The sequence below is a fragment of the Cyprinus carpio genome, chromosome A21 (genome assembly GCF_018340385.1).
Source record: "Cyprinus carpio isolate SPL01 chromosome A21, ASM1834038v1, whole genome shotgun sequence".
Classification (NCBI taxonomy): domain Eukaryota; kingdom Metazoa; phylum Chordata; class Actinopteri; order Cypriniformes; family Cyprinidae; genus Cyprinus; species Cyprinus carpio.
Window position 1 is genome coordinate 21311135 of NC_056592.1, and position 27806 is coordinate 21338940.

Below are 27806 nucleotides of genomic sequence, written 5' to 3' on the forward strand. Positions count from 1 at the left end.
ACAATGAAAATATTACATCTTTTTATTTACTACAAAAACAACAGTAACACCTATATTGCTTAATATTGCAAACTGGTATTGTAAATAATGTTTTTTAGCACACATAGTTTTACTGTTTACCACACTTTTTTATTCTTCTAGTTATCTATAGCGGATAATGAATCAGAATTCACAGAGAATTTCTTACTTCCTCATTGTATATTAATTTGGACTGAGCTCAGAACATCCCCCATAAAAATATCTTTGGAGAAGCAGCAGATGTATTGATGCTTGCAGTGCTACAGTGAGGAACATGCATCTCACCTCTGAAAAAGCAGTCTTTGCTGTGGACCACAAAGATTCTCCTCCGCTGCAGGCAAGCGGTGCGGTACAGCTCGCAGTGGTTCTCATAAAAACGTCCATCAGAGCCACACACAGGCACAAACGAAGTGTGGCAGCTTTCCTGGCACACACACTCGGCATGCCCCGTTACCTCCCTGACCACACACTCCCGACCCCGGCCACAGTACGTCCTCCTGCATGGACCCTCATCTGCAGAGAGAAAAGGCTAAATGTTTAAATCAACATTGATTTGTGTATGATTCACCAGCCTGTGAAACAATGTCATCAATCCCTCTTAGCTTTCATTAACCTTTCATATATTATCATTATGATATTTATGGGAAAAGACTGTAAAATTGCTATGGTAAAAACCTGTTAATTGGTTAAGAGTTAGGTCCCTTACTATATAATAGATAAAACCTTATGTACTGTATGTATATATATATATATATAAGTGTCGTTGTTGTTTTCCTACATTTTCTTAAAAACATTTTAACGGCAAAGTCTGATTACACTGTATTCAGCACAAACTGTTCTACAATAATATGTGAGCAACATGTATTTGAGAAAATTATGTTGTTATGCTGTTTTTTTACTGTAAATTTCACAGATTTTTAAATGTCACATTTTACAGTGTGGGTTCCCTCGAAATTTTTATAATGAGGATTTTAAATTTTTGAGTGAAACAAGGTCTGCCGTCAATGCACTATAAACAAACAAACAAACAAAAACAAATCCCATCACATTTTTCTCTGAACAGCCTCTTTGGATCTCACGTTATGAAATGAATCAGAGTTGTAGTAGTAAAACAAAGACAGAACAGCATGTTTGTAAAGCAGTTTGGACACACTTTGGTTCACTCTATCCCAGATAGTATGTTAAAGTTTCTCCAGCCAAGTCTAAAAGCTCGCTGCCTGATGATTCCTCCGCTGGCACTGGAAAAGCCTCTGAGGTCTGGACGCTCTTTCCAGCGCCGCAGGAGTGCAGTAAGGGAAAACTCCTGCTGGAGCCGCATACTGGAGTTTAGGCTAGTGCAATGTCCGTGCCAGTTTTAGTACTTTCTTTGGGCGACAGCTGGTAGGCAGAAAATTATTCCCTATTACTTCCTGACCACTGACTGAGAGCACCGGAGTGGCATCAAACTTGGATCGACGTCACCTATTCTCAACATCACATGCAGTTAAATCTGAACGTTATGACGGGTCACATCATCAGACGGTAGAATGTGTTGACTGGTAGAGATTATGAGTGAGTCATTTTGAAACATCAAGACAAATAAAACCATAACACAAAACACGATACTTTCTTCTCTGAGGCTAATATATCCATTTTGAGACAGTCAGACAGGATTACACAGCCTAGAAAGAGAAAAATCACTAAGAGCTGTCATTCACTTCAGTTCATCACAATCTCACTACGTTCCGTTAATTAATGAAGCTGTCTGCACTGCTTAATGAATCTCTTATTTACATCGTATCTACACATTGTTATAATGAGAAGGTTTTCACAAGCTTACAGAACTCAGCACTTGACAAAAACTCTACGTTTTGAGTTCTGAGTGAACATTTGATGCTCTCCAGAACACAAATACACACTGGACCTTTTGCCAAATATGTTTAGCCAATATGAAATGGGGCCCCTCATTCCCCGGGGTCCTAAGCAGCTGCTTACCTTGCTTATTGGTTAAGTCCGCCCCTGACTGTGGCATCCCTAGTACATACAGTGTTAAGATCATAAGGAGGGTGATTGGAAGACTCTTACTGAAGCTAACTGAACTGTTGTCATACAGACCTTCTATTTTCGGCAAATTCCTTTAACTGCGGTTAAAAACATTTTTATGGCATGGGTAATTCAGTCTTAAATGGCATCAGCAAATTTAAGGAGGAGATTTAGTTTATTTCCTCCATAAAACATTTTCTACACTTAGAATGCAAATGGGCTTCATCCATGCATTAAGTTTTGCTCAACTGGAATTATTTGGTGTTCAGAAGTATGCTGAATGGACTCCGGTGTGACTCTCCAGTTTCAACAGCTCTGATAAGTAACATCACAGGCAGCCAAAGTTAACTTTATTTTAAGAAAAACACACACAGTGGTGCTTTCTGATTTTTGCACAGCAACGCACACACTGACCTTTAATGCTCAGTGTTATGGGTTTTCAATGATTATGGCTAATTGTAATAATAAAACCTGATCAACAGGGCAAAAAATACGTGCCTTCCCTTAAGATCGCAGCCTGTGTCGTTTGGTTTACTAATTATTTACCCCACATCCATAAAGCAACGGCAGACACGAACACCCGGCCCAACATCGTAACCTTCTTCCTCCATGTCAAGGTTGCAGACAATTACCGGATCATTTGTATTCTCTGAGCATTGAAGATTAGGCGCTTAACTGAGCTCTGCTTCTGTGAAAATGTTTTGCTCTTCTTGGGACGCCTGCTGTCCGACCATCTCTTGCCTTTCCCAGCTCTTTCTCTGCCCCAAGTTAAACAATCTGGTCCAAAACACAAATGCTCCTTTTACAGCACTATTAGCAATTCTGCAGAGACGTCGTCCTCTTTGCAATCATGGCATGCATTCGCTGACAATTCCCAACTGCACTCCGCTCTGATTTACTTAAGAAGCTAAAGAGTTGATTTGTAATCCATTCAGTGTGGGCAGCGAGACAATGGTGATACATGAGTCTTAAAGGTTCCACCGAAAGCTCTCAAACTCTGCCAAGCCGCTCAGCAGACGAGCTAATGCGTTTGTTTATCACAACCATTCTTGGGACTGTTAAGAAGCTGCAAGCCACTGCTGGCCGTCAGCAATCACTCCAGGCCTGGAGGACAGATGCTCAAACATTTCATAGGAATCACCCGGGGAATCACAGAGGGAAAGTATTGTTCGTCGGCCGTGGATTGCTCTGGATCTGATCCCATTGTCATCAAGTAAATGTGACTAATTGATTCCTTTCACAGGGAGTCACGTAGACAAGAGTGACAGTGGTGTAATCCCTGAAAGCTCACATCATATGAACAGCTTCCTCTCTGACATTAACCACAGACCACCCTCCAACCTCCAGGGCACATGCATTGTAAAGTTCTGCCAGAAAAAAGATGGCATGTGGAGTTTCTAGTACGCCCCCCGCCTGTGAGGTAAACATGAACAACCTTTAACATCCATGGAATCGTTCCACTGCACTAAAGGTTCTTAATATTATTAAAAAAAATTCACACTAAGACAAAATTATAATTTTCAGAACTTTATACTGAAAGGTTTGGTCACACTTTAGTTTGGGGACCAATTCTCACTATTAACTAACTATAAGCAATGACCTTTTCCTCAATAAACTCCTAATTTGCTGCTTGTTAATAGTTAGTTTTGGTATGGGGTAGGGTTAAGGGATCTAAAATATGCTCATGCAGAATAAAGGGCCGTTCACACAGAATGTGTCTGTGTCTAAAACACAAGACGCAGAACTCAGGAATGTTTTTTTCTTTTTAAAAAGCACAGCACAGAATGCCTCCTTTTCCATGTTGCCGTCAAATAAAACAGTTGCCATTTCAACTTGCTACTGTAAACAAAAGCTTGCAATGCTCGCCCCACCTCCAAGGTCTCCTGATTAGTCCACTGTTTTACAACATACAAGACAGACCAAAGGGTAACTACAGCGACAATATCTCAGCACTCATTCCTGATCAAAGGCTAATGAAAATAATACATGTTTTTAACTGCTTAAATTCATTCCTTGGGGCAGCTTGTTGCAAAGACACTGGCAAACTGTTCCAAAGCCTTGGGGCAGCTACCGAAAATGCACAGTCACCTCTGAACTTTAATTTTGATCGAGGAACATGTAGGAGATTTTGTCCATTAGATCTTAATGATCTCTTTGACTCTTAAACATGAAAAAGATCAGATTAGATTAGATTCAACTTTATTGTCACTGCACATGTAAGGTACAAGGCAACGACATGAATCAGCAATGTATGCAGGGGCTATATCATGCAGGGATTTAAAAACAAAAATTTAAAATTTAAAATGAATTCTATAAGATACTGGTAACCAATGCAATGATCTCAAAACTGGAGTAATGTGATTATACTTCCAAGTACCCGTCAGTAGTCTTGCGGCTGAATTTTGAACCATTTGTAATCTGTCCAAAATTTTTGTTTGAGTACCGTAATAAAGTGAGTTGCAATAATCTAATTGAGAAAAAATAAAAACATGAATAAGCTTCTCCAAGGCACTAATAAGCAACTAGTTAATAGTGTGAATTGGTCCCTATATTAAAGTGTTACCAAACATTCTTTATGGGAACCCAAAATGTTTATTTTATGGCTTTAAAACCCCCCTATTGGAAATGTTCTTTTTAAGAATGTAAACGACTATTCACTTTAAACCAGTGGTTCTCAACCAGGAGGCTGGGGCTCTCGCAGTATTTAAATTAATAAATTATTAACATATTAAAATAATCAAATAATCAAATAAACTGAAATCTAAATTAAAATGCTAGAAATAGACACATAAAATTAATATGTAAACTAATTTTTTATTTTTTTATCAAAAATTTCAATTCAAACCATTCATTCTTTTATCAAAGAAGCATAATTATCACCGTAATTATCAACTGACTTTTATTACTGAGGATTTTTTCTTAATGGGTCACAGGATAGGGAATTGTGCATCTGATTGTTTAAGTAATTATTTGTAATAAATTGTTATTTCTAAAGTTTAATAATTACTTGCATGCACAATTACTTGTGTTTGTTTAGCACCTGATTCACTAAATGAAATATCCAGATCAGGTGATGGGTAAACTCTCAAAATCTATGCTGTTGCACCGACACCTGAATAATAAAACACTTTTCTTCTCCATCATCTGATCATCATCGGCTGCTTTACTGTTGTCATGATCACTAGAAAGTGCACACCAAAATGCCTTTCAGATAAATATTCTTTTATTTAAATAACATTGAGTTTTGTGAATACGTTTTAAACTGTAATGAGCTTGATCTACATATAAAGAAAGCATCTTTGCAGTTTTTTTTGGGTGAATAGGGAAATAAGACACAGCTGCTTGCTTTGAAACACCACATGTCCTTAGCATTATCATTCAATCGTTTGTGCAATAGTAACAGTGATGCTTGCCTTTCAAACACCATTAAATATCTGTGTTAACATCGGCTTTATCCTGTCTGTGCTTTGAGGTATGAATGACATTTGTGGGCGTGGTGTGGATATCCTGGTCACATGATACATGGCCCTCTCAAAGACACTGTGACAAATAAATAAAGAAAACTGATTGTTCTCGTCATCTAGTCTTCAGGGATATTGGATTTATTGTGAAGCAGATGAGCGTGATTGTAAGGCAGCATGTCATGGTTGAATCTCTCTCTGAGACCAGCCACAGCAAAATGGTGTTGACAGCGCAGGAGATATCTGAATATCAATGCAGCGGCACTCCGAGCATGTGCTGCTTTCATTCTGTTATCATCCACCGTGCTTCTTTGTATAAAAGTACAAGATCATTCATGTTTTTGAGATTTTTCCTCAAATAATTCTTCAGCCACTTCTTCAGATAACAGAAGAATTTCAAACTCTCTCAGCACTCTCAGCTCTTCATTTCAACTGGCCACACATGCAGAAAGTCTTATTCTCAGATCTGAAACACTTTAGCATGAGAATGTGAATGTTTGGCTGATGCAGTGTGACTAGGGCTGTCAAAATTAACATGTTAATTGTGTGAATATTTAACAAAATATTTAACACAATAAATGCAACATCCATTTTTTTCCTGGTATCCTTTGGCTAGCGTTACAGTAGACTATGAGCATGCTATCAAGCACGATAAGACGAAAAAGAGTGATGTGACCAGGTCTCTGTGAACACGTGAACATGCACAGAAAGCTGCATCAGACATTCACTGAGTTCTCTTTTGCACTTCAGTGGACAAAAACACACAGAATTATGTCAAAATGTCATTTTTGGTAAGTGACCTCATAAATATAGTTTATGTTACTCAAGTTTCATCAATACTAATATGTTACTTATTAAAAATATGCTATAATATATATATATATATATATATATATATATATATATATATATATATATATATATATATATATATATATATATATATATATACCATCTTTATGTTGTTTCTAATTAAAATTATGACACTATATACATGAGCATAAACATGTGAAGCGCAAGCAAACACCGATTCAGAAAAATAAAATATTATAGGGCTGGGTGATTTTTCTGATTTGAATGACTTACTTGAATGTAATGTTTTGTCACAATTTTATTTATTTATTTATTTTTAAATGAGGAATCACGGTTTTAAAAATGCAAGGTTATAAAATGCAAATTGATCTTCTTTTAAGTTGAGCACTGTGTTTTTATAATGCCGTTTCATGTAATGCTGATTCAGACGCAAGACAGTCAAACACGTCCATCAAGTGCATGTTTACGTAGAAAAAAGACAAGTTTGTACAAGATTAGTCTCCATATTTTATGCATTGTTGCTGCAAAGATATTTAGGAAGTAAATTCATTTTATTTTTATACCACGTTACACCGTGTTGAGCACTTTGAAAAAAAAAATCGAAATCATTATTAATCGGTTAAGTTAATGCACTGTGAATTAACATGAACTAACAATGAACAACTGTATTTTCATTTACTAACATTAACAAAGATTAATAAATACTGTAATAAATGTATTGTTCATTGTTTGTTCATGTTAGTAAATACATTAAAAAAATTGGTAACACTTTACTTATTCAAGGTATTCATAATGTACATTGTAATGCATTATATCTTTTTATAAATAATTATAATTGTAGGTTAAAATGCATTATAATATTGAAGGTTTGTTCGCTATATTTTAATGCATTATACTTTCTTAAGGTATATATATATGAATAGATGAGCATTAGAATGTGTTATAACTGTGGTTACAATTATTCATGACATCATACAAAGCTTTATAAAGGATCACAAAAAATAATAAATAAATCAAAAAAACTACTTTTATAATGCATTGTACATAAAGGCTTTAAGGTTAATGATTTTTTATTTTTTGTGTGGGGGAAGGTAAATACATTGTATTTGATATTGAAAGTATGAATAAAATAGTTGAATCTTAATTAAAGGGGACTGTTTTAACCAATATTTGTGTGTGCTCTGTTTTTAGGGAGGTGCAAAACTGTTCATGTGTTCACATCTATCTATCTATCTATCTATCTATCTATCTATCTATCTATCTATCTATCTATCTATCTATCTATCTATCTATCTATCTATCTATTTATCTAGACATAAAGATAAAGATATATAAGTGTTGTGTCAAGTCGCTGTTAGTGGTACACAAAGAAAGGTTTTTGTTTGTTTGTTTTTATAATAAATAAAAATATATAAAAATAATAAATAAAAATAATTTAAAGTAGACAGAAAAGATATAGAACAGATAGAGTTAGTGTTAGAGGGTCAAGTTATTATTTTTATATTAATTAAAAAGAAAACAAGTAGATAGAATAGAAACAGAAGAACACTAAAATAATAGCAGTGAGAAGATATATCTAAAATAAATGATGAAGACATAAAGGTAAAAAGTTTCTGGTTTAATGTAATCTTCATATAACAAAAAGGTTGAAATACTTTTTAATATAAATCAACCCCAAGGACACAACAGTGGCAAGAACATAGTGGAAGAATCATTTGTATATTTAGTTTGCTTCACTCCTGTTTTATTGAAGCACAAAACTTGCTTGGTCTTTATTATATGTGCTCAAACACAAACTATATGCTAGATTTTATATTTGATAAACAGTACAGACTTATTAATATAATTCACTCTCCTTTAACCTCAGCATCTGTAGACATTTGAGTATATTGTCTGCATGGTTATATATGTGTCCTTGTAAACTGGCTGGTCACTTAATATCAGTTCATCTACAGCAGTGCTGACGCAGCAGCTCCTCTATCTAGAAGCAAAACAACCCGCAAACCACCCGTCCCACGCAGCCGAGACCAAGGACACCTTCCCACAGACCTCTCACCTGGGTGTGAGCTCATGATGATGTGTTTCCTTTACATAATAATAATATCATACTGCAGATATTAAAGACTGCAGGCCTGTAGCTCCAGGGACAAGATAATCACTATAGTCAAATTAGATTGAATAATGATTTGCTTACTATTAATCATGTCGATATGAGTCATTTATCAGTATCAAGTTACATATGCAAAGGAATTTAACCAAGAGATTTTATTGAAATTTCACTAAAACACTTAGAGGCACCACACGGCATCATGTTTGCAAATGATAAACGCATCTTATTTTCAGGAAAACGAATCAATTTACCACAAATCATAGAGAGAGAAAAATGCAGTTGTTCGCTCAAACTCACTAATATTAGGAAACTAATTTAGCAAACGAGAGTAAAATCTAGCAAATTTATACTCAAAAACAAGAATAGGATATTTGCATTGTAGCAACACAAGCTGTGTTATTCGTTACTGTAATTCAACAAACAGAAAAACATATGAAGTATATAATTAATTACCAGGAGTTTATTTGACATTTTACACATTTAGCAGACGCTTTACAGTGATTCAGGATATACATTTTTTTTACCAGTATGTGTTCTCTGGGAATTGAACCCATGACCTTTTGCACTGCTAACGCAATGCTCTACCACTGAGCCACAGGAACTACTGAAATACTGAAATCTGACTATAGTAAATATAGTTATGCAATAATGAAAAAAAAAAAAAAAATGCACAAAGTAAACATGTGAGTTTTTTTTCTCCATTTTGAATTAACTTCTACTACAATCAAATCAATAAGTATATCAATAAATCATCTTTTTCCTACAGTAAATACGTACACTTGAACACAATTACTAAGGTCATTCCAGCATAGTAGAGAAGGCGACACTGCTCTACGGATTTCAGCTTTGGTCTCAGTTGATGTAAGACAGACTCACTGACCATTTAAAAATCTCATTGGTTTATTGATTTACATTTTAGATTTCCAAACATTCCTTTTTTATGTATATTTCAAACTGGCACAATAAACCAAAGAATATACAGTATATAACTATATAAAATATATTTATTAGGGCTGTCAATTTAGTGTAATTAAGTGCGATTAATAATGGGAAAAATAATGAATTCGAATGAGTAACACATTTAACACAGCTGCCCAGATCTGTGCATCATCTCATATTGATGCAGTTGCTGATGAACATGATGCAGAATGACTGACTGACTGCGTGATGGAGCCCGTGAGAATGTGCTTGTATGCTCTAATATTCAAGATATGAGGGTAGAAAATGACCCTGTGTGGGTTTGGGTCTTATATTTATATTATATATGATATACTGTAGTTTGGCAATATAACGAGCAAGAATGCTGTGTTTTTTCCTGAATATCGGCACAACTGCAAAAGTGATACTGATTTTATACAATAGTTCAATGAACAACAATTTAATATTGTGTTACATTTTAGACACAGTATTGTCAATATATTGTCTGTTTTTGCTCAATTTCACGAATGAAAATAGTTTCGATCAAAGCCACAGCAGAACATTTTGAGTCTTTGAGCAACACAGCGGTGATTAGCTAATGCATGAATCCACAGGTTTTAACGAATCAAGTGAGCCAATGATTCAGAGACTCATTCATTAAGTTTCTGAATGAACCAGATGTTTGAATGAATCATTTGAATGGATCACTCAGTAAGAGAGTTACTCTCCACCACCACAGTGCATCATTTTAGTAAAAAAAAAAAAAATGGAAAAGAAAAGCATCTTTCAATATTAACTGAAACAGTAATGTCCCTTTAAAAGCTATAAATCTCAATTTGTGTAATACTTTCTTTACTGAATCAAAATATTCCTTTCTAAAGCTACTTTTTTTGCTAATGTCCATTCTGTGATTTTCTCAATTAACACAATAATGGCTTTATTTTATTTTAGATTTTATTTTATTTTATTTTATTTTCGCAGCCCAAATTAAAGTGTGATTAATCTGTGATTAATTCGATTTTTTTTTATCAACACACCATGTAATTAATAAGTCTTAAAAACTAAAAAGTTATTATTATTTATTTCTATTTATTATTATTATTATTATTTATCAAAATGTGCAAATAGAAGGTCATGTGGAAAGCACAGGGCTAGGACCAGGCAAAAAAAAAAACATGTTACTGGATTTCTGTTGATGTGTTTAGAATGGCAGCAAAAGCTGGCATCAGCACTGTTAATGTTCTTAAAGCCATTATTTTCACATATGTTAATGAGTCGCCCTTTTTGTGCTCCACATACTGTCTGTGCACATTAATGTTGGTGCAGTCCCTCGTAAATGACATTTCCCCAAGCGCTTAAGAGAGAACTCACAATAATTAATAACAGCGGACAGCGGTTCATAGGTACCGTGATCCCTAGCATATCTTTTCTCATTATTCTCTGTGCTCCTGTAATAATTATGTTACAGAATTCCTCTAGTGATAGCATTTCCATTCCTGCACCATTGCTAAAAATACATGGAGACGGAGTACAGAAGCCCAGAAGGTAAGACAGCTTCCTATAATTATAACTCTAAATAAATAACCTCTGCAGACAGAGAACAGATTTTGAGGGGGTGGCTCATCTCTGGATAGAAGAGAGCTGGAGAGAATATAATTGATTTTCATTTTATTAATCACAGAATCGTTATAAGACAGTTATGCTGCTACAGATAAGGAATGAGACTATGTGCCTTGAGAATGAGAAATGCTTCTTCCGTGTGCGGCGGGTCACGCGTGTGAAGGACCGGTGGAGGTTTGTTGTTCTGTAAACAAGTCCAGAGACCAGCCGCAGAGGCAGCTGTGTCCCAGCCTTTCACTCTCTCACAGAAATTAACAGCACTGCACTTCTTTTTACAGACTTCAGCAAACTATAAATTGGCCCAAAGTTTGTTTCAATGTCTGATCTTATAAGCATAAAATATATTAATGCATAACCCAGTTCTGGTGGTGGATGGGCACCTGTGGGATATAGGCCAGCAAATTCATGTCATGTTAAATCAATGATTTTTTTTAACATTCTGGTAGGAGTGGGTGACAAAATTTTCTATCACAATATTCCTATAATAATTGTATATAATATTTAGTGCTGTCAAACAATTAATCGCGATTAATTGCATCCAAAATAAAAGTTTTTGTTTACATAATATATGTGTGTGTACTGTGTATATTTATTATGTATATATAAACACTTGCATGTATAAATTTTACAAAAAATATGTAACGTTTATATATTGAATATATTTATTTATGATTCAAATTATATGAATATAAATATATACATGTGGATACATGTAAATATATTCAAAATATATGCTGTATGTGTGTGTATTTATATATACATAATAAATATACACAATACACACACATATATAATGTAAACAAAAACCTATTATTTATGCAATCTATTTATATCAATCAATCAACAGAAATAAATAAAATATATATAGGTGTCACGTGTATGTTCCTGTTTGTCCTTATTTGGTCCTTCCTGTTCCTGTCCCAATGTAGTTTGATTTCTTCACAGGTGTCTCATTATTAGTTATCCTCCTCACCTGTCTGCCCCTCGTTAACTGCCCTATTTAGTTCTAGCCTGTTCTGTTCTCCCTTGTCTGGAATTGTTTGTCTACATTGCTACGTGTGTTTCCTTTGGATGATTAAAATTGGTAAAATTCTCATACGACTCCTCGCTCCTTTGCGCCGTGTTCCTCACAGTAGCAACCTGTGACAGAATTCCAGACCATAACAAAGAAAGTAAGCGGCGTCCTATTCCACTGTGTTTGTTTTTCATTTTCTTTCAACCGTTTTGGTTTTGTTTTCCATTGTGTTTCTCCCCGTCAAGATGGAGGAACAACTGATCTTCCTCTCCATGGCTCAGGCAAGTCCCGACCCGATCGACTTCGGAGACTCTCGTTATGCTGTTCTGGATTGGGATAACTTACCATCCCCCCGCGGAGCTCCCAGACACCACCAACCTCAGCTGGAAGGAGGCAGTTATCCGGTGTCTGGAGAGTCCCCGATCCTGATCCGGAACCCCTCAGCCGCCCAAGTTCACGGCTGTTGATATGGCAAGCCCAACAAACATTAATGTGGCAAGCCAGTCCCAAAGCTCACTCCAGTGCCCACTCCTCGTGAGCACCTTCCAGAGTTCGCTCCAGTGTCAGCCCAGACCATGCCTTCTCCCCCCAATCCAGAAAAGGAAACTAGGGGTGAGGAGAAAGGTGTCGGCCCAACCCCAGAGCAAAGCCCAGGGAGGGCTCCTGTTCCCCAGTTAAGCCCAGGGAGGGCTCCTGTCCCCGAGTTTAACCCAGTGTCGGCTCCAGCCCCAGAGTACGGAAGATCCACCAAGGCCTCCTGAGTCCCCTGATCCAGCCACCACTCCCTGAACTGCCTGCTCCACCATGGGTTCCTGATCCACCCTGGAGGCACTCCTTGACTCCGCCCTGTCCCAGTCCTGCACCAACCTCCAAGGCACCCCCCCCCCATCACATGTATGTTCCTGTTTGTCCTTATTTGGTCCTTCCTTTTCCTGTCCCAATGTAGTTTGATTTGTCACAGGTGTCTCATTATTAGTTATCCTCCTCACCTGTCTGCCCCTCGTTATCTGCCCTATTTAGTTCTAGTTCCCGTTTCTGGAATTGTTTGTCTATATTGCTACGTTTGTTTCCTTTGTATGATTAAAAGTGGTAAAATTCTCCTACGACTCCGTGCTCCTAACAGTAGCACCCTGTGACAATAGGTATATAATATTGGTTGATAATGTATATTAGAAGTTGACCGATACATTGATTTTATATAAAAGCACAGATTTTAAATCCATATTAAATATCATTATTAGACCTCTAATAAATGTGTGTGTGTGTATATATTTTATGCAAACGTAAAAAAAAGAAGCAATTTCTGCACACAGTGTACCATGTAAACATTTAAATTATTAGGTAACTAGAAATGAACAACTATTTAGACAATTTATTAATGAAATAATGAATAATTAATACTTCAAATACATTTTATGTGGTATAAATAGTTAATTTATGAATGAACAATTTAAGAATGAATAGTATATTTCTAAATTGAAGTTAACCTTGATTTAACAAATGCTGTAAAATTGTTGATTGTTAGTTTGCGGTACCTAATGGATTAACTAATGTTAACCAATTGAGCCTAACATTTGTTTATTTAGCCAAAATATTGTACTTCTTGACTTTTTCTTTTTATTCTGCAGAAAAATAAGCAAAATAATTTATTTTATACACGAATCTGGTTTTCTTTCTTTATCTGTTGCATGTTTCCTCCATGCTATGCTCATGCAGAATAAAGCATTATATGTGCTTTACAGATTCAAAATTAGCAACGTGAGTGAAACTGAATCATGAAAACAATTTGTTAGTGAATCAAACTACACTGTCCTTCAGCTGCTGTAACTCTGTGCTGTGTGCATTTACACCATTGAACACACCTCTTTTAAAAATCAGGACCAAATATGTATTACAGTTTACTCACAAAAGTCCTTCACTTCTCTGTTATTAACACTGCATTCTGCGCTAACAGAAATATGTGTGAATATGAAATGTGTGTGTGTACGGCAGATGTAATTCATCAAATGATGGTGAACTCTTGTTCCTGTTGCTTGAGCACAGAAAGTTTGGCGGTGCATGTTTTGAAGCAGTGCTATCTTCTGACAGACCACCGAGGGAAAACTGTGTTGTGGCTTGGTTGGTTTGGTCGTTCATAATTGTCCTCTCTTTTTTGCACCACTGGGAAATGCATATGCTATTAAATTGTAGCAAAGCAATTTTGCTATCTTTTCAGCAGCTCCCATGACCCACTTTTTTGGGAGTTGTCACACCGTCCCATGACTCTCTGACGTGGCTGATGCACAATTCATTTAAATTCTTGAATTTCCTAATATAAAACACACTATTACGAGTCGTCATGTAGAGAGAAAACATAGGCGATCTGACCTGACAAAAATCACACAACTCTGCTTCCATTCACAAGCAGTAACAGAGATGCTTCGCATTTTGTTCTATGCATTCATTCCTCTCACCTCGACATACAATTGCAACACATGCTTATACTGATCAGAATGATACAAACAGCGGAAAGGTGCAGTCTGTTAAGTTAGCTCAGCCAATCAAATTTGAAAACTGTTAGTAATGACAATAATAAAAGGTCAGTAACTGTAATAGATTATATTATATTCATTTGCTTTAATATATTATAATATGTCTTAATAAGTGAGTCATTCAGTCATTCTTTCAACTGATTTTGTTCAAACGGCTGATTTATTCAGAAGTTCATTTACTCAATTCCTTCAAAAACCTGGATTTATTCAGTAATGAATACAAAATTTAAACTAGCACATTTTATGCACACAATATATCTTCTAAACATTTAGAGTTATAGGTATCATGAACAAGAAATGAACAATAATTTAGCATTTATTAAGTCAGTATATGTTGAGTTTTTAAATTTAGTATATGTGAAAATTAAGTTGTATAAATTAACAGTTAATGTATTGTAAATAAGCACAAATTAACAATAAAAAGTATATTTATGATTTGAAATTAACCTTGATTAACAAATGCTGCAAAAATTGTTCATTGTTTGTTTGTGGTACCTAATGCATTAAATAATGGTAATCAATTGTGCCTTATTATAAAGTGCTACCATTTGTTTTTGTAGCCAAAATATTGCGCTTCTTGGCTTTTTCTTGTTATTCTGCTCGAGGACAATGGGCACTGCAGACTGTGATCTGCTCACCTGATTCAGTGAGTAATATCCTATGAATTATTCCACTGGACTAAAGTTAGAATCTCTCATCTCTCTCTGTCTGTCTTCATGAGCACTTTAAAACATTCAGTTAAAATCTCTGATTACAAACTCTGACATCTAACTACTTGACTACTACTGGTACTACTAACTGATTGTTTACAGTGGGATTTTTTTTCTTAAATTCATCACCTGTAGATTCACCATCACTTCATCTACACTCAAAAAACAGTACCATAAAAATGATAAAAAAAATAGGTAGAAATATCTATTTAAGGTAACAGTTACAAGTTAACACTTTTTTTTAGAGTATATATGACATAATATATATGATAACACAAGTGATAGAGCTAGTTAATTTCACTTCATGCTGAATTAATTTTGGATTAAAAGAAGATTAAAAGAAGAATATTTATGATGTTAAAATAAATTTTTATATTTAAAAAATACTTGACTGCATATTGCACATGTCAGTTAAATATAATGCGCTGCGGGTTTAATATTTGCTTTATTTATATGTGTGCAGGTTTTGTGCATCTCAGAGCGGCTCCATTCACAGTAAATGCTGCTCCACACAAACAGTCATAATTTACATGTGCAGACCGTCTCTAACTCCATCTTTGCATATGCTGTGAGTCTGGTCATCTGGGAACAATGTGCATCATTCTATCATCATTTATAAACCTTTGCCAACACAAGAGGATACATCATTATCTTTCTAAATATGCTAAATGTTCATCGTGACTTCAAGATAGTTTAAACCCTCCCTCTGAGTTTGCATGTTTTGATGTCCACATGTTCTTGTTCAAGTAATGATGACAGTGGCTGTAGCTTTTCTATCATAAAGAAGTGGCCAAATAGTAAAGATTAAGTGGACATTTGAATTAAATGGTGTTTAGTGTTGTTTAGTTTCAACAAAAGAAAGAAACTCATACAGGTTTGGAATGATGACTGCATTTTCATTTCTGGATCAAATATCCATTTAGGTAAGATTTTTGCTTATGACAAAAAAATAAAAAAAATTATATATATATATATATATATATATATATATATATATATATATATATATATATATATATATATAGATTAAGTAGATTCAGTGTGGTAAAGTAATCTTTTTACTTTTAATGATTTTTTTTTTTTGGTCCAAAAAAAAAAATAAAAAAAATTCCAGTGTATGTTACAATAGAAAATAATAAAAATCCACTGTTGAATGTTATCAAAAAGAATGCATTATTGGAGATGTGGTGGAAATGACATTTTTTGTTTCCGTTCTCCAGTGCAGCACTGACTTTTGTTTTAGGTTGATGTCGTCCAGGCTTACTTGTATTTCTGTGTAGTATTCCTGATGAATATTTGAATCTGACCCTTTAGACGGGAGGCTGATGTGCGCTGGCAGCGGTACAGCACAGCTGAGACTCGGCTCCTGCGGTGGAGCGGCTGCTGTTGAGTGAGCTGAAGTGCTGCATCAGAGGGACAAGCAGCCAGAGTTCATGTCTGTTTTAGCAGCAGCGGGGCCATGAGGGGACGACACTGCACTCTCAGACGAACGCACCTACAGCATGTAACAAAACACTTATCCTTCTCTCTTTCAAAACCAACATATTTATGCAAAGGACAGAAAATAAGAATAGTATAATTATTATAATATACATGTTTAGAGCCAGATCAGCCACATAGAGCACATAATGAGCCCTGCATAGCACCTGTTTGGTAAACCTGTACCCACAGTACCTATTTAAAAAATAAATAAATAATGAAGTTCACAAAAGAAAAAAAAAAAAAAAAAATTAACAACACTGAACCAGCCTATATACCAACAAAATTTATTTTCATGGGTAAGAACAGGTAGAAATAGTTATTTAAATGAATTCTGTATGATTTTTTTTTCGTTCCTTTGAACACGGGGATCTAATGATGCATGCCGAGTCGATTTAAAAATGGTAAAAATATGTGACGATTCAAGTCGGTTGAGATTTTAAACAAATCACGATATATTTGGTAGTGGGGGGTTTATCTGAATGCATCTCTGAGGGGAACTAACTATCTTCAGAAAAGTTTAGGTGGTATTTTCTTTTCATCTTGTCTCTGTATAATGCATTTTAAAGTATTGTTTATAAGCGCAGCGCTGCTTTGTTTACAGCGGTAATCAAGGAAACGCTGTATTGCTTCTGTTCCACAAGTGCCACCTGCTGTCAGAGAGTGAATCTGCGTCTCATTCAGCTCGTCTGCTGTTTCTGTTTCATGCAGATATGTTTTATGTAGTATAGTTTCACAAAGCTAAAGTCAGACTTTTCTGGTTTTGCTTAAAAATTGAAATTATACAATGTAAATCAGAAACTGCTCATGTTGCATGTTTGTTTGTATTGTGAGGAAAATGCAGTGGTTGTCTTTAATTTTACATGGAAAGAGCACAGGCAAAGCCTTTGTTTATATGAAAATATTTATTTTACTTGCATTATTTTATTTATTTGATCTGCGATTTCTTTTTATAATTTCAATTTAGTTTTGTTACTTTACATATTTCAATTTCACAAAGAAATGTGGTAACACTTTAGTATAGGGACCTAAGTTGCTTATTAACATGCCTATTATTAACATATTGGCTGTTTATTAGTACTTATAAAACACATATTCTACATGGCCATATTTTACGTCCCTAATCCTACACAATACCTAAATTTAACAACTACATTAGAAACTATTAATAAGCAGCAAATTAGGAGTTTATTGAGTCAAAATTCATAGTTAAAGGTTTGTTCACAGTGAAAACTGGACCTTAAAATAAAGTGTGAACAGACATGTGCTGTATTTTGTCTAAGAAATAATAAAAGGGCACCTTTTCTTTTATAACTGGTCTTCTCATTTTGTTGAGAAAATCGCATTGTGAAAAAACTAACATAAATCGTATCGCTTCCTAAGTTGAGTGAATTGTTACATCCCTAGCTGAACAGAAAATAAGATATTTTGAAGAATGTTGGTAAACAGACAGTATCTGGTCCCCATTGACTCCAATAATATATATATATATATTTTTTTTAATGCTTAATTTCATGTTTAATTCAATGTGTTACTTGCCATTTCTTGCTAGCACTTATTTGTGAAAATTATAAAACCTGTGTTAATTGAAAGAATACAACTTATTAATTTATAAGTAGGCCAGTCATTTTTGACCGTTAACGCCACAAATGAAACAAGATGGGGGGAGGGGATTAATCACCAAAATAAATAAAAACAAACAAAAATAATTGATAATAATAATAAATATATATATTTTTTTGAAGTTATACCCTGTATATACTTTTTTTTTTTTTAAGTTGTACCCTGTGTGAGCAAAGTTAGTACAATTTAGCCCAATGCTAAACATTAACTAGCATTTTCTGGGAAAAGAATATCCTCTATGGATTAAAATGACCGGAAAATAACATGAGGGTTAAAGTTTCTAAAAGTTGTTTTTGTAATAGTTCACGATTGGCTCTCTGTCAAAAGACATTGTTCTCTTCCTCACAACAACAAACTTACTTACAGGTTCATGGAAGGCCAGCAGAACATGAACTCCCTCTCTCTCAATCAAATCACAATCCATAATAGATGTGATGGTAAATAAGTGATGAGAGATCAGCATGAGAGCATTACACCTCTATGGAAATCTAAAAGAAGCCTTTCCCCCGTGTAAACCCAAAATGACCTCCATCCAGAGGAACACAGAGTGGGCTCTAAAAGAAAAGTCAGACACAACAAACCTTAGGCCAAACAAACACGAAATGAACGAATGACCACACATGCTTTCAAAGTGGATGGCAGCTCATATGCTGCTAATGGACGCTATTGAAATTAATACTTTCAGCAAATGCAAGACATTTGTCATCAGTCACAGATGATTTACTTTTCTTTGGCCCGCATAATTATTATGTAGAGCACAAAAAACTTCATGAAAAACCATCCTAATTTTGGCCGTTATTCAAAAATGCCCCGGCTGCAAATTAGCTACAGCTGTCTTAATCAAACGGGCAAACACTGAAGCAATCGCCGCTGTTTCAGTGTTTATTCGTGTGTGTTTTGTCAAGATTTTAGTTAATCTTAACGCTTCAAAGGGTGAACTAATTTAATTACATATGAGTTGATTGGCAGAACTCCACTGTAATGCCACCTGCCTTTCACCAATCAGGTGTGAATATGTGTGACAGGTGGAAACTATTGCTCTTTTCCAGTTCCTGCCAAGGCCCAAAATTTGGTTGGTTAGCACAGTTAGTTAACCTCTGCTGGTAGATGCTTCCAAAAAGCATATTTTGTTCAGAAGCAGCTGTATTATATCATGGACTTCCTCGGTTCTTACAAGGGTTCTTACAGTTAACTAAAACTGAAAACATATATATATATATATATATATATATATATATATATATATTATTTCAGCTAGTTGATAAGGCAACATTTTTCATTTTCATTTAGTTTAACTTGATGTCCTAAACTAACTAAAACTTAACAATAATTAATAAAATTATAAAACAAAATCGGTTACACTTTATGTAAGATACACTGTAATTGTCAGAGGGTCACTGCAGTCACCCGGATCCAGTACGTATCCAGCCCAGATGGTGGATCAGCACCAAGGACCTCTACAGCCCTGAAAGACAGCGGAGACCAGGACTAGAGCCCCAGAGACAGATCCCCTGTAAAGACCTTGTCTCAGACGACCACCGGGACAAGACCACAGGAAACAGATGATTCTTCTGCACAGTCTGACTTTGCTGCAGCCTGGAATTGAACTGCTGGTTTCGTCTGCCCAGAGGAGAACTGTCCCCCCGACTGAGTCTGGTTTCTCCCAAGGTTTTTTCTCCATTCTGTCACCGATGGAGTTTTGGTTCCTTGCCGCTGTCGCCTCTGGCTTGCTTAGTTGGGGACACTTCATTTACAGCGATATTGTTGACTTGATTGCAAATTATTGCACAGATACGATTTAAACTGAACTGAGCTGCATGATGACATCACTAAATTCAATTATGAACTGCCTTTAACTGTCATTTTGCATTATTTACACAATTAATCCCTAATTAATCTATAGCTATGCTTTTTTGTTTAAAGCGATATATAAATAAAGGTGACTTGACTTAATTGTACATTTAATTAATTATTATTAATTAACATGTACATGTACTTATTGTACTATATGGTTAAGTTTAGGGTTAGTTGTTTGTAGCTATGCATTATTAATTGCTATTTTTAAATGTATTAATAAAAAACAATAGATTACCAAAACCTTAACTGAAATCTAAAAAAATATATAAATTAATTCATAAAAAAATTGTACTTCTACATTTGTATTACATTTTCTACAAATTTTAAAAACTTTGATTAAATTGATAAAGGTTTATTAAATCATAAAACACAAAATCCATAAAAAAAATCAAATGGAATACACAGAATATATTAAATTTCATTGGGCCCTAAATTAAAAGGTAACTTAATCTGTGGAGTTTAATTATGAACAAACAAGTTAAGTTTACATTCATTCTTAAGGTCTATTGAAAAAAAAAAAAATTCTGATAACATTTTCGCCCATCCCTCCTCGACATGATTCATCTCTCCCACTGCTAAATAATGACATCATTCATGTGCGTTCATCACATAAATGTGATCAGAGTGACATGACATGAAGGCAGTCTGAGGCCAAAGCTTCCTCATTACAAACCCTGCTGAAAGAGTGACCTGAGAATCTCTAATGGAATGAATGCAAACAACATCAGTTCTTTCTGTTCTGTATGTGTCTCACACACACATATTCACAAATGCATTACTTCGGTGAAAGTCATTGAGAAACCTCCAGTCTATTCTCCAGCAGCCATGATATTATGAGTGCACTTGCCGCGGCTTCCCGGATGAAGCCGTCATCAGGGAGCACTAAAAGCAAATTCTGAGCCTGTTGATCATCAATAATGCAGAAGAAACCAGGGTTAAAAGAAGTGCACCAGCGAGCAAAAACATAATTCATCCAGAAGGCGTGGGGGGCGGCAATCTCTTGTCTTATAAAGTTTAAATAAGCCTGGAGGCCCATCCTTGTAGCTGTCCACATGCGTTACGGCATTAGCTCAATTACCGCCGATGCCTGGAATGCCTGACTACATTTAGACCGGCACGTCTGACTGAAGACTATCCGAGACGAGGAGAGAGCAAAGCATGTTTCGTTCTCCAAAAGGAGCCTCGCTGAGCCAACAGTGCAAGTATTTCACTCGCATTTGCGACTGAAATAGAACAGTAAAATGCATTAAGGAGCACATAAAAAACTTGAAATCAAAAATCTTAAAAGTAAGATCTTAAAAATAGATTAAAAAAAAAATCTGTGCAGGTCCTTGAAAAGTCATAAATATCGTAAGTTGTGTAACAATTTAAAAGGTCTTAATTTGAGGATGGAAAAACAGGAATCGCAATACAGCAGTGTGATTATTGAACCACAAGAGACTATGGTTTTATTAAGTAAGGGACGATCCATGGCTGTGCATTAAGTAAGGAATAACTGACAATGGGCTGTTGATTTATTAGAAAGCAGAGCACACTCGAGGTGGTGATGCGCCCCAAAACAGAGCAGAGTTATTCCGCTGAAATGGTTACCACATCTCACAAAATCGTTTAATGCACAGCTAGCTGTGGATTATCCTGCTTATACCATGGTCATTTGCCTGCACTGACAAATTAAAGCTGTTAAAGATGTTTGCAGTGCAATATTTGACAGGAAGGGTAAAAATGACGGTTATTTTCATCAGTTATGGCTCTAGCTCTAGCATTCTGCCAGGTTTCACATCAGACACAGAGATGAAGTAGTGAAGTAAGATCACATGTATTTTAATTAATTATCGAGAGAGAGAGATGACGGTTGTGTGTGTGAATTACCAGGGTCTGCGCATCTCACTTTACAAACAATGAAGCTGTGAGTTTAGTTACATCTCAAAAAAGATTTACCTTCCTTGTTGCTGAGAAATATATTTCTGTATATATTTAGAAATTTAGTATCGAAGCTAGAAGTTTCTTTGCTCCTGAATGTTTCTGTGTGTGTGCAGCACATTCTCCGATATTTGTGTGCGAGTGGCAAGGGTGTAGATTTGGTTTGAACATGGGGGGGGGGATTGTTTATTAATCGTGAACGTTTTATGCTGCCTGTAATTTTTTCAATTTTTTATTTTATTTTTTTGTGTATTGTTATTGGATAATTTATTTCTTCCTATCTATCTATCTATCTATCTATCTATCTATCTATCTATCTATCTATCTATCTATCTATCTATCTATCTATCTACATGCTTTAACTGATTACAAATTCAACATATACAAATATGAAAGAGACAACATTTAGACATTTATTTTAAGATGATTTTTACATTCCACTTTAATGCATTTTATTTTTTTTTTTAATTAATTTAGGAAGGAAACAAACACCGATGTGAATACTTTTGTCATTGATAATTACAGAAAAATAAACTAGCAAAACAGACAGCTGCTTTGGTAACTTGTTATACTGATAGTTATAGCTAAATACATTGCAATGGATTAGCTAGCTAAAATATATGTGGTGTGTAGTTAGCTATTACACAATATTCTCATACCTCATTTTCAGTACATGCTTTATTTATTTATTTATTTATTTGTATCGCTCTCTGACCAGCAGTTAAATATAGTCCGCTGTGCAGCGCTTCTCTTCATTTTTGGCGATAACGTTGTTTTTTAAAACGCGTTGTTTTGGTGAAAGTGCGTCTCATTGGTTGGGCGTTACCAATCGGTTCAATGGAGGGGGAGTATTTTTTGTCTGATTTATTATGACAAACTCATATTTGATTAGGAACAAAACTATTGTTACAAAATAAATGAATTCTACATATTTTTCATTTGACTTTTCATGTTGAAATATTGGGGGGGGGGGTGGATTTGAATATTGGGGGGGTTACCTCCCCCCATCCCCCCATAAACTACGCCCCTGGCGGGTGGTGTGTGTGCGCTTCAATTAAACCAGTGCATTAATTTAGAATGGTGATTAAAACCATTTGGAAGTACCTGTGCATTAAACGGTTTAATGCACACCTGCCAGCCAATCAGAATTTAATAATTAGACAGACCATGGCATAAATAAATATGAGTACTGCATGTTCGAAGTTAAAATGCGTCACTGTTGTGATTTCTACAGGCTACACTGTTTTTGCGCTTTAATGTGTGATTTTATTAAGTATACAGCACTGATCCAAAATTCTGTGACATTCTGTTATACACAGTAAATTCCATTTTTATGACAGATCCACGATTTTGTCCATGTTACAGTACAGAACCTATAAGACTGTACTCATGCAGCACTTAACACCATATTATGTATTTTACACAACATAGGTATCTTGCCTGAAAAAGTTAAAGTCCCCGAATTCATTCATCACACGAGAAATGAAAGGTGAAGTCAAGCACAAACTGACTCTTAGCATACATTAAAAGATGTTTCGAAGTATTGTAGACATAAGAAAATGCCAGAAGACAATGACACTCGTCTCTAAACCACAGCTTTACACCCACAGCCAGTGTGTCTCTATTCATGTGCCACAAATGTGGGCCTACCCTTGAGGGAAATTCTCAAAATCTGACAGTTTGTTAATGAACTGTCTGCATTAATATTCATTACTTGACTACTACAGATGTTAACACAGCCTTGAGTATGTACTTTGTACTGAGACTGAGAATGTCTCCACGCAATCACTTCACCTTTAAAAAAAACGCTGCTATGGACGAGAGTGTGGCACGTCTTCAGGCATGCTGCATTTGCATTTATTCAGCGCTGTCAGATTTCAAGTGTCTTGTATCTGCACTAAGGGCCCTTTAATATGTTTTAAGACCCCCTGCGGTGCCTGAAACGATCGATGATGGTGTGCGGCACAGAGAGGGGGTTCATAATGCTTAATGCAGACGTGAATAAATCAATATGGCCTTTGAAACACAGCCGAGGGACGACAACTTGTTTATCAAAGCAAAACGGAGCATTTTACATCAAAACAAGCATGATGCTTAGCAGTAAACACTGTGGAGTCGAGCCGAGAGCACATATTACACATTTCCCAGCGTGGCCGTGAGTGGAGAGAGTTCCCATCAGCAACTGCATCACACACGGACTCCCCAGCCGCCGCAGATCCAGGCCGCTCAGCTGCCATCTGCACTGTGTACGGAGGATTTCAGGAAAACACAGATGGACTTGGCAGTCTCACTGAGTGGGCAGTGCTGTTAAGTGCCAGTTACAAAACTATCGAGACAGCAAAGACAAGAAAAACTGACCTTTGAACCTTGTTTTCAGACTACAGACGCACTGCTCACTATTTGGACACCCTTAAAGTCACCATGAAAGCAAAAAAGAAAGCTGCTGCATGATGTACCAAAGTTTACATTAGTTTTTATCTTTGTCTTCAGACCTTTTCTGTTTTCCTGGCTGTACAGGTACAAGGGATGTATCGTCTACAATAATATCATCATTGTTGTTTTAAAGATATGTGATTTGACATTATTGAGCATATTGCAAAAACCAAACAAAAACACACCCAGAGATTGCACGCATACACTACATGGTTGCATGATGTAGGTCAGACTACTGCATGAGCACATTTAGAATTCTTGCTTTCACTGTCTGCTTTTATCTATTAAAATATATTCAGAATTCCCCATAAATTCAAGATGACTTTTATTCGATTAGATTAGATTCAACTTTATTGTCATTGTGCAGAGTACAAGTACATGGCCAATGAAATGCAGTTAGCATCTAACAGGAAGTGCAAATAACTAATGTATACGGGCAATTGGGCAAATGTGGCCTAACGGTTAGAGAGTCAGACATGTAACCCAAAGGTTGCCATACTACACTGTGATGCAGTTTGTTAAGATGCTTTCAACTGTGCAGTGATAACAGTTTAGCAGGATATGGGGGAACAGGTGAGCTTTCCTTAGCTTCCTAAGGAAGTAAATGCACTGTTGCGCCTTTTTGATCAGAGTGGAGGTGTTGAGGGCCCAGGGAAATCCTCAAAGATATGGACACCTGGGAATTTCAAACAATAAACACGCCCCAATCAGTGCACAATCAATTTAGATTTTTTTTGTTAGGTCTTGTGTGTGTGTGTGTGTGTGTGTGTGTGTGTGTGTGTGTGAGTGAGTGTCTGTGAGTGCGAGATTGTGTGTGTGTGCGTGTGTGATCTTTCTTAGTCCGCCAGGGGTCCACAATCAGTTCCTTGGTCTTCTGGGTGTTGAGTGCGAGATTATTGTTGGCACACCACACTGCCAGATGCTGAACCTTCTCCCTGTAGGCCATTTCATCATCACCGCTGATCAGGCCTAACACTGTGGTGTCATCTGCAAACTTGATTATAGAGTTACAGTCATGTACAGGTATGCAGTCGTGGGTGAAAAGGGAGTAGAGAATAAATCTTTTATATTTATATCATCTGATATAATTAATATCAAACAAAGAGTGATGTTTTTTTCTCCAAATATCAGCACGATTGCAAACATGATGTTTATTGAACTGTTTATCAAATCAATAAGTTAATGTTAAGGGACTTACATTTAAGACACAATTGTTTCTGTTTTTGCTGTATATTTCAACAACGAAAATAGTTTCAAACAAAGCCACAGCAGAACTGTTCTGCGTCTCTGAACAGCACACAACAATTTTTCGTTACTGAATCAATCAGCCGTTTGAACAAATCGGTTGAATAAATGACTCAATGACTCATTCATGCAGTGGTTTTTAATTTTATATTTAAATAATATTTTCCTTTCTCTCTTTTTTTCAAAATCATTTTAAATACCAGTATTCAACAATTTGTTTTAAAACATCAAAATCTTATTTATACATTTGTATCTGTAGGTTAACTGCATTCATTCCCTGCATTAAACTGTCTATGCCACTTCAAACACAAATTTTGTTGATACTGATTTAATTTGACTGATAACAGCCCTATAGTGTCTTACTATTTGAATTTATTGATAAAACTTAAAGAATTTGACACAAAATATGCATACATTTAATTAGGCCAAAAAAATCTCCAAGTAAAAATGCCCATACAAGCTAAAAATCTATTTAAACTTTAATTAGAACACAGAATGCTCAGCATAATATTGTCTAAAATATCAAAGTATTGAGATATCATTTTTGTCATTATCGCACACCCCTAGTCTGAATAAGCATAAATGTGATGTTGAGTATATAGTGAGTTCTGGCTTCTTCAGAGCGTCAGTGAATGAGACACAACATCAAATGAAGTCCACAAATCACACACAGACGACTAATACTATATATAAACACACATGAACGTTCATGTTTTCTTTTGCTTTTACTTGCCACAGTGGAAATATATTGAAATGACTGGTGGCCTGAGAACAGCTCATTCAAACATCATTAGTAACAGTAAACGCCTGACTTGTTTCTCATTATGCCGCTTTGTTTCCTGTGTTACCATGGCGTGTGATTAATGCACAGGTACTGTGAGCATGTGTCAGAGCAGCGGTAATAGACGCTGTGTGCAGTCTGTGTCTGAGAGATCTCACCGCTGGACGAAATTACTCTGGTGAAGCGGTTAGCCTTCATCAGCACATTCAAAAAGCAGGAACAACACCAAACAACAGAAATAAATTTGACCTAACAATAATGCAACTCACAACTTAAATACTTCTGTTCATCTAATGACCAACAGGTAGTCCGTTATATTAAAAAGTTCTTGTCAAGGCAACCAAAGATTGTTTAGCATTTAGGTACAAACCTTGCTCTTTCATTTTAATGTTTGATTTCCAAAGACCACTACATGATATGAGCAATATATGACTCTTAAAACTAGAAGCAAACATGTTGTGTCAAAATATTATTGGGTAAACTGGCAGTGGACGGAGTCACACAAACCAAAACAAAACCAGACATTCTGACACGGAACACACATTTCAAAGCAGAATAACTGGCTGTAGAGTTATATTTCAGAGAAACATGTAAACTTAGCATCTTTCCCTAATATCTCCAAACATATTAAGGTATTTTATGCATTAGTACAGTCGATAAAATTACACACAGTACCTTTTAAGAAAGCTGCCAGTGAAATCTACACTCTCATATCCAGTGGTCGAATTGTAAAATAATTTCAGGGGGGATGGTGTGGTCAGTTTCTTTTTTGGGGGTTGGGGGTATGTGGATCCTGTAGCTAATTTTACATAATGATTACAAAATTTGTCTAATTTTAAAAAGGTTTTTATTTAATGAAAACTTATTAAATTAACTATTATTTATAAGCTCTTTTTTCCTTCTTGGTCCTGAAATGGAGAAATTTTGTTTAATAATAAATAATACTTTGTTAAATGTGCTTTTGTGCTGAAACCTTGGCTGGTTTAGGCCGGTCATGGATAAATTATGATGACAATAAAACCACCAGTAGGTGGCAGCAAGCCCCTGTTTTGATAAATTAATTATTGAATCATTCGAACCAAACGATTCGTTCAAAACGGCTGATTCAATTAGAAACAAAGTCTGTGTCCCAATGTGCATACTATACATCCTAAATTCTATGTGATATTAGTCATTTTCAATACTATTTAGGGCAGACAGGCTGGATGGTATGCACATTGGGATGCAGGGAAAGTGTCCATCTGAATGGA

At 35.6% G+C, this 27806-nt stretch overlaps 1 protein-coding gene across 1 annotated transcript in view; it reads right to left on the reverse strand.

The window, feature by feature from the left end:
- Positions 1 to 27806, reverse strand: part of fstl4 (follistatin-like 4) — a 161499-nt gene that overhangs the window by 101333 nt on the left and 32360 nt on the right. Inside the window, exon 4 of the mRNA XM_042711302.1 lies at positions 304 to 531. Within this exon, the coding sequence (XP_042567236.1) occupies positions 304 to 531 (228 nt within the window). The remainder of the gene's footprint in view (positions 1 to 303; positions 532 to 27806) is intronic.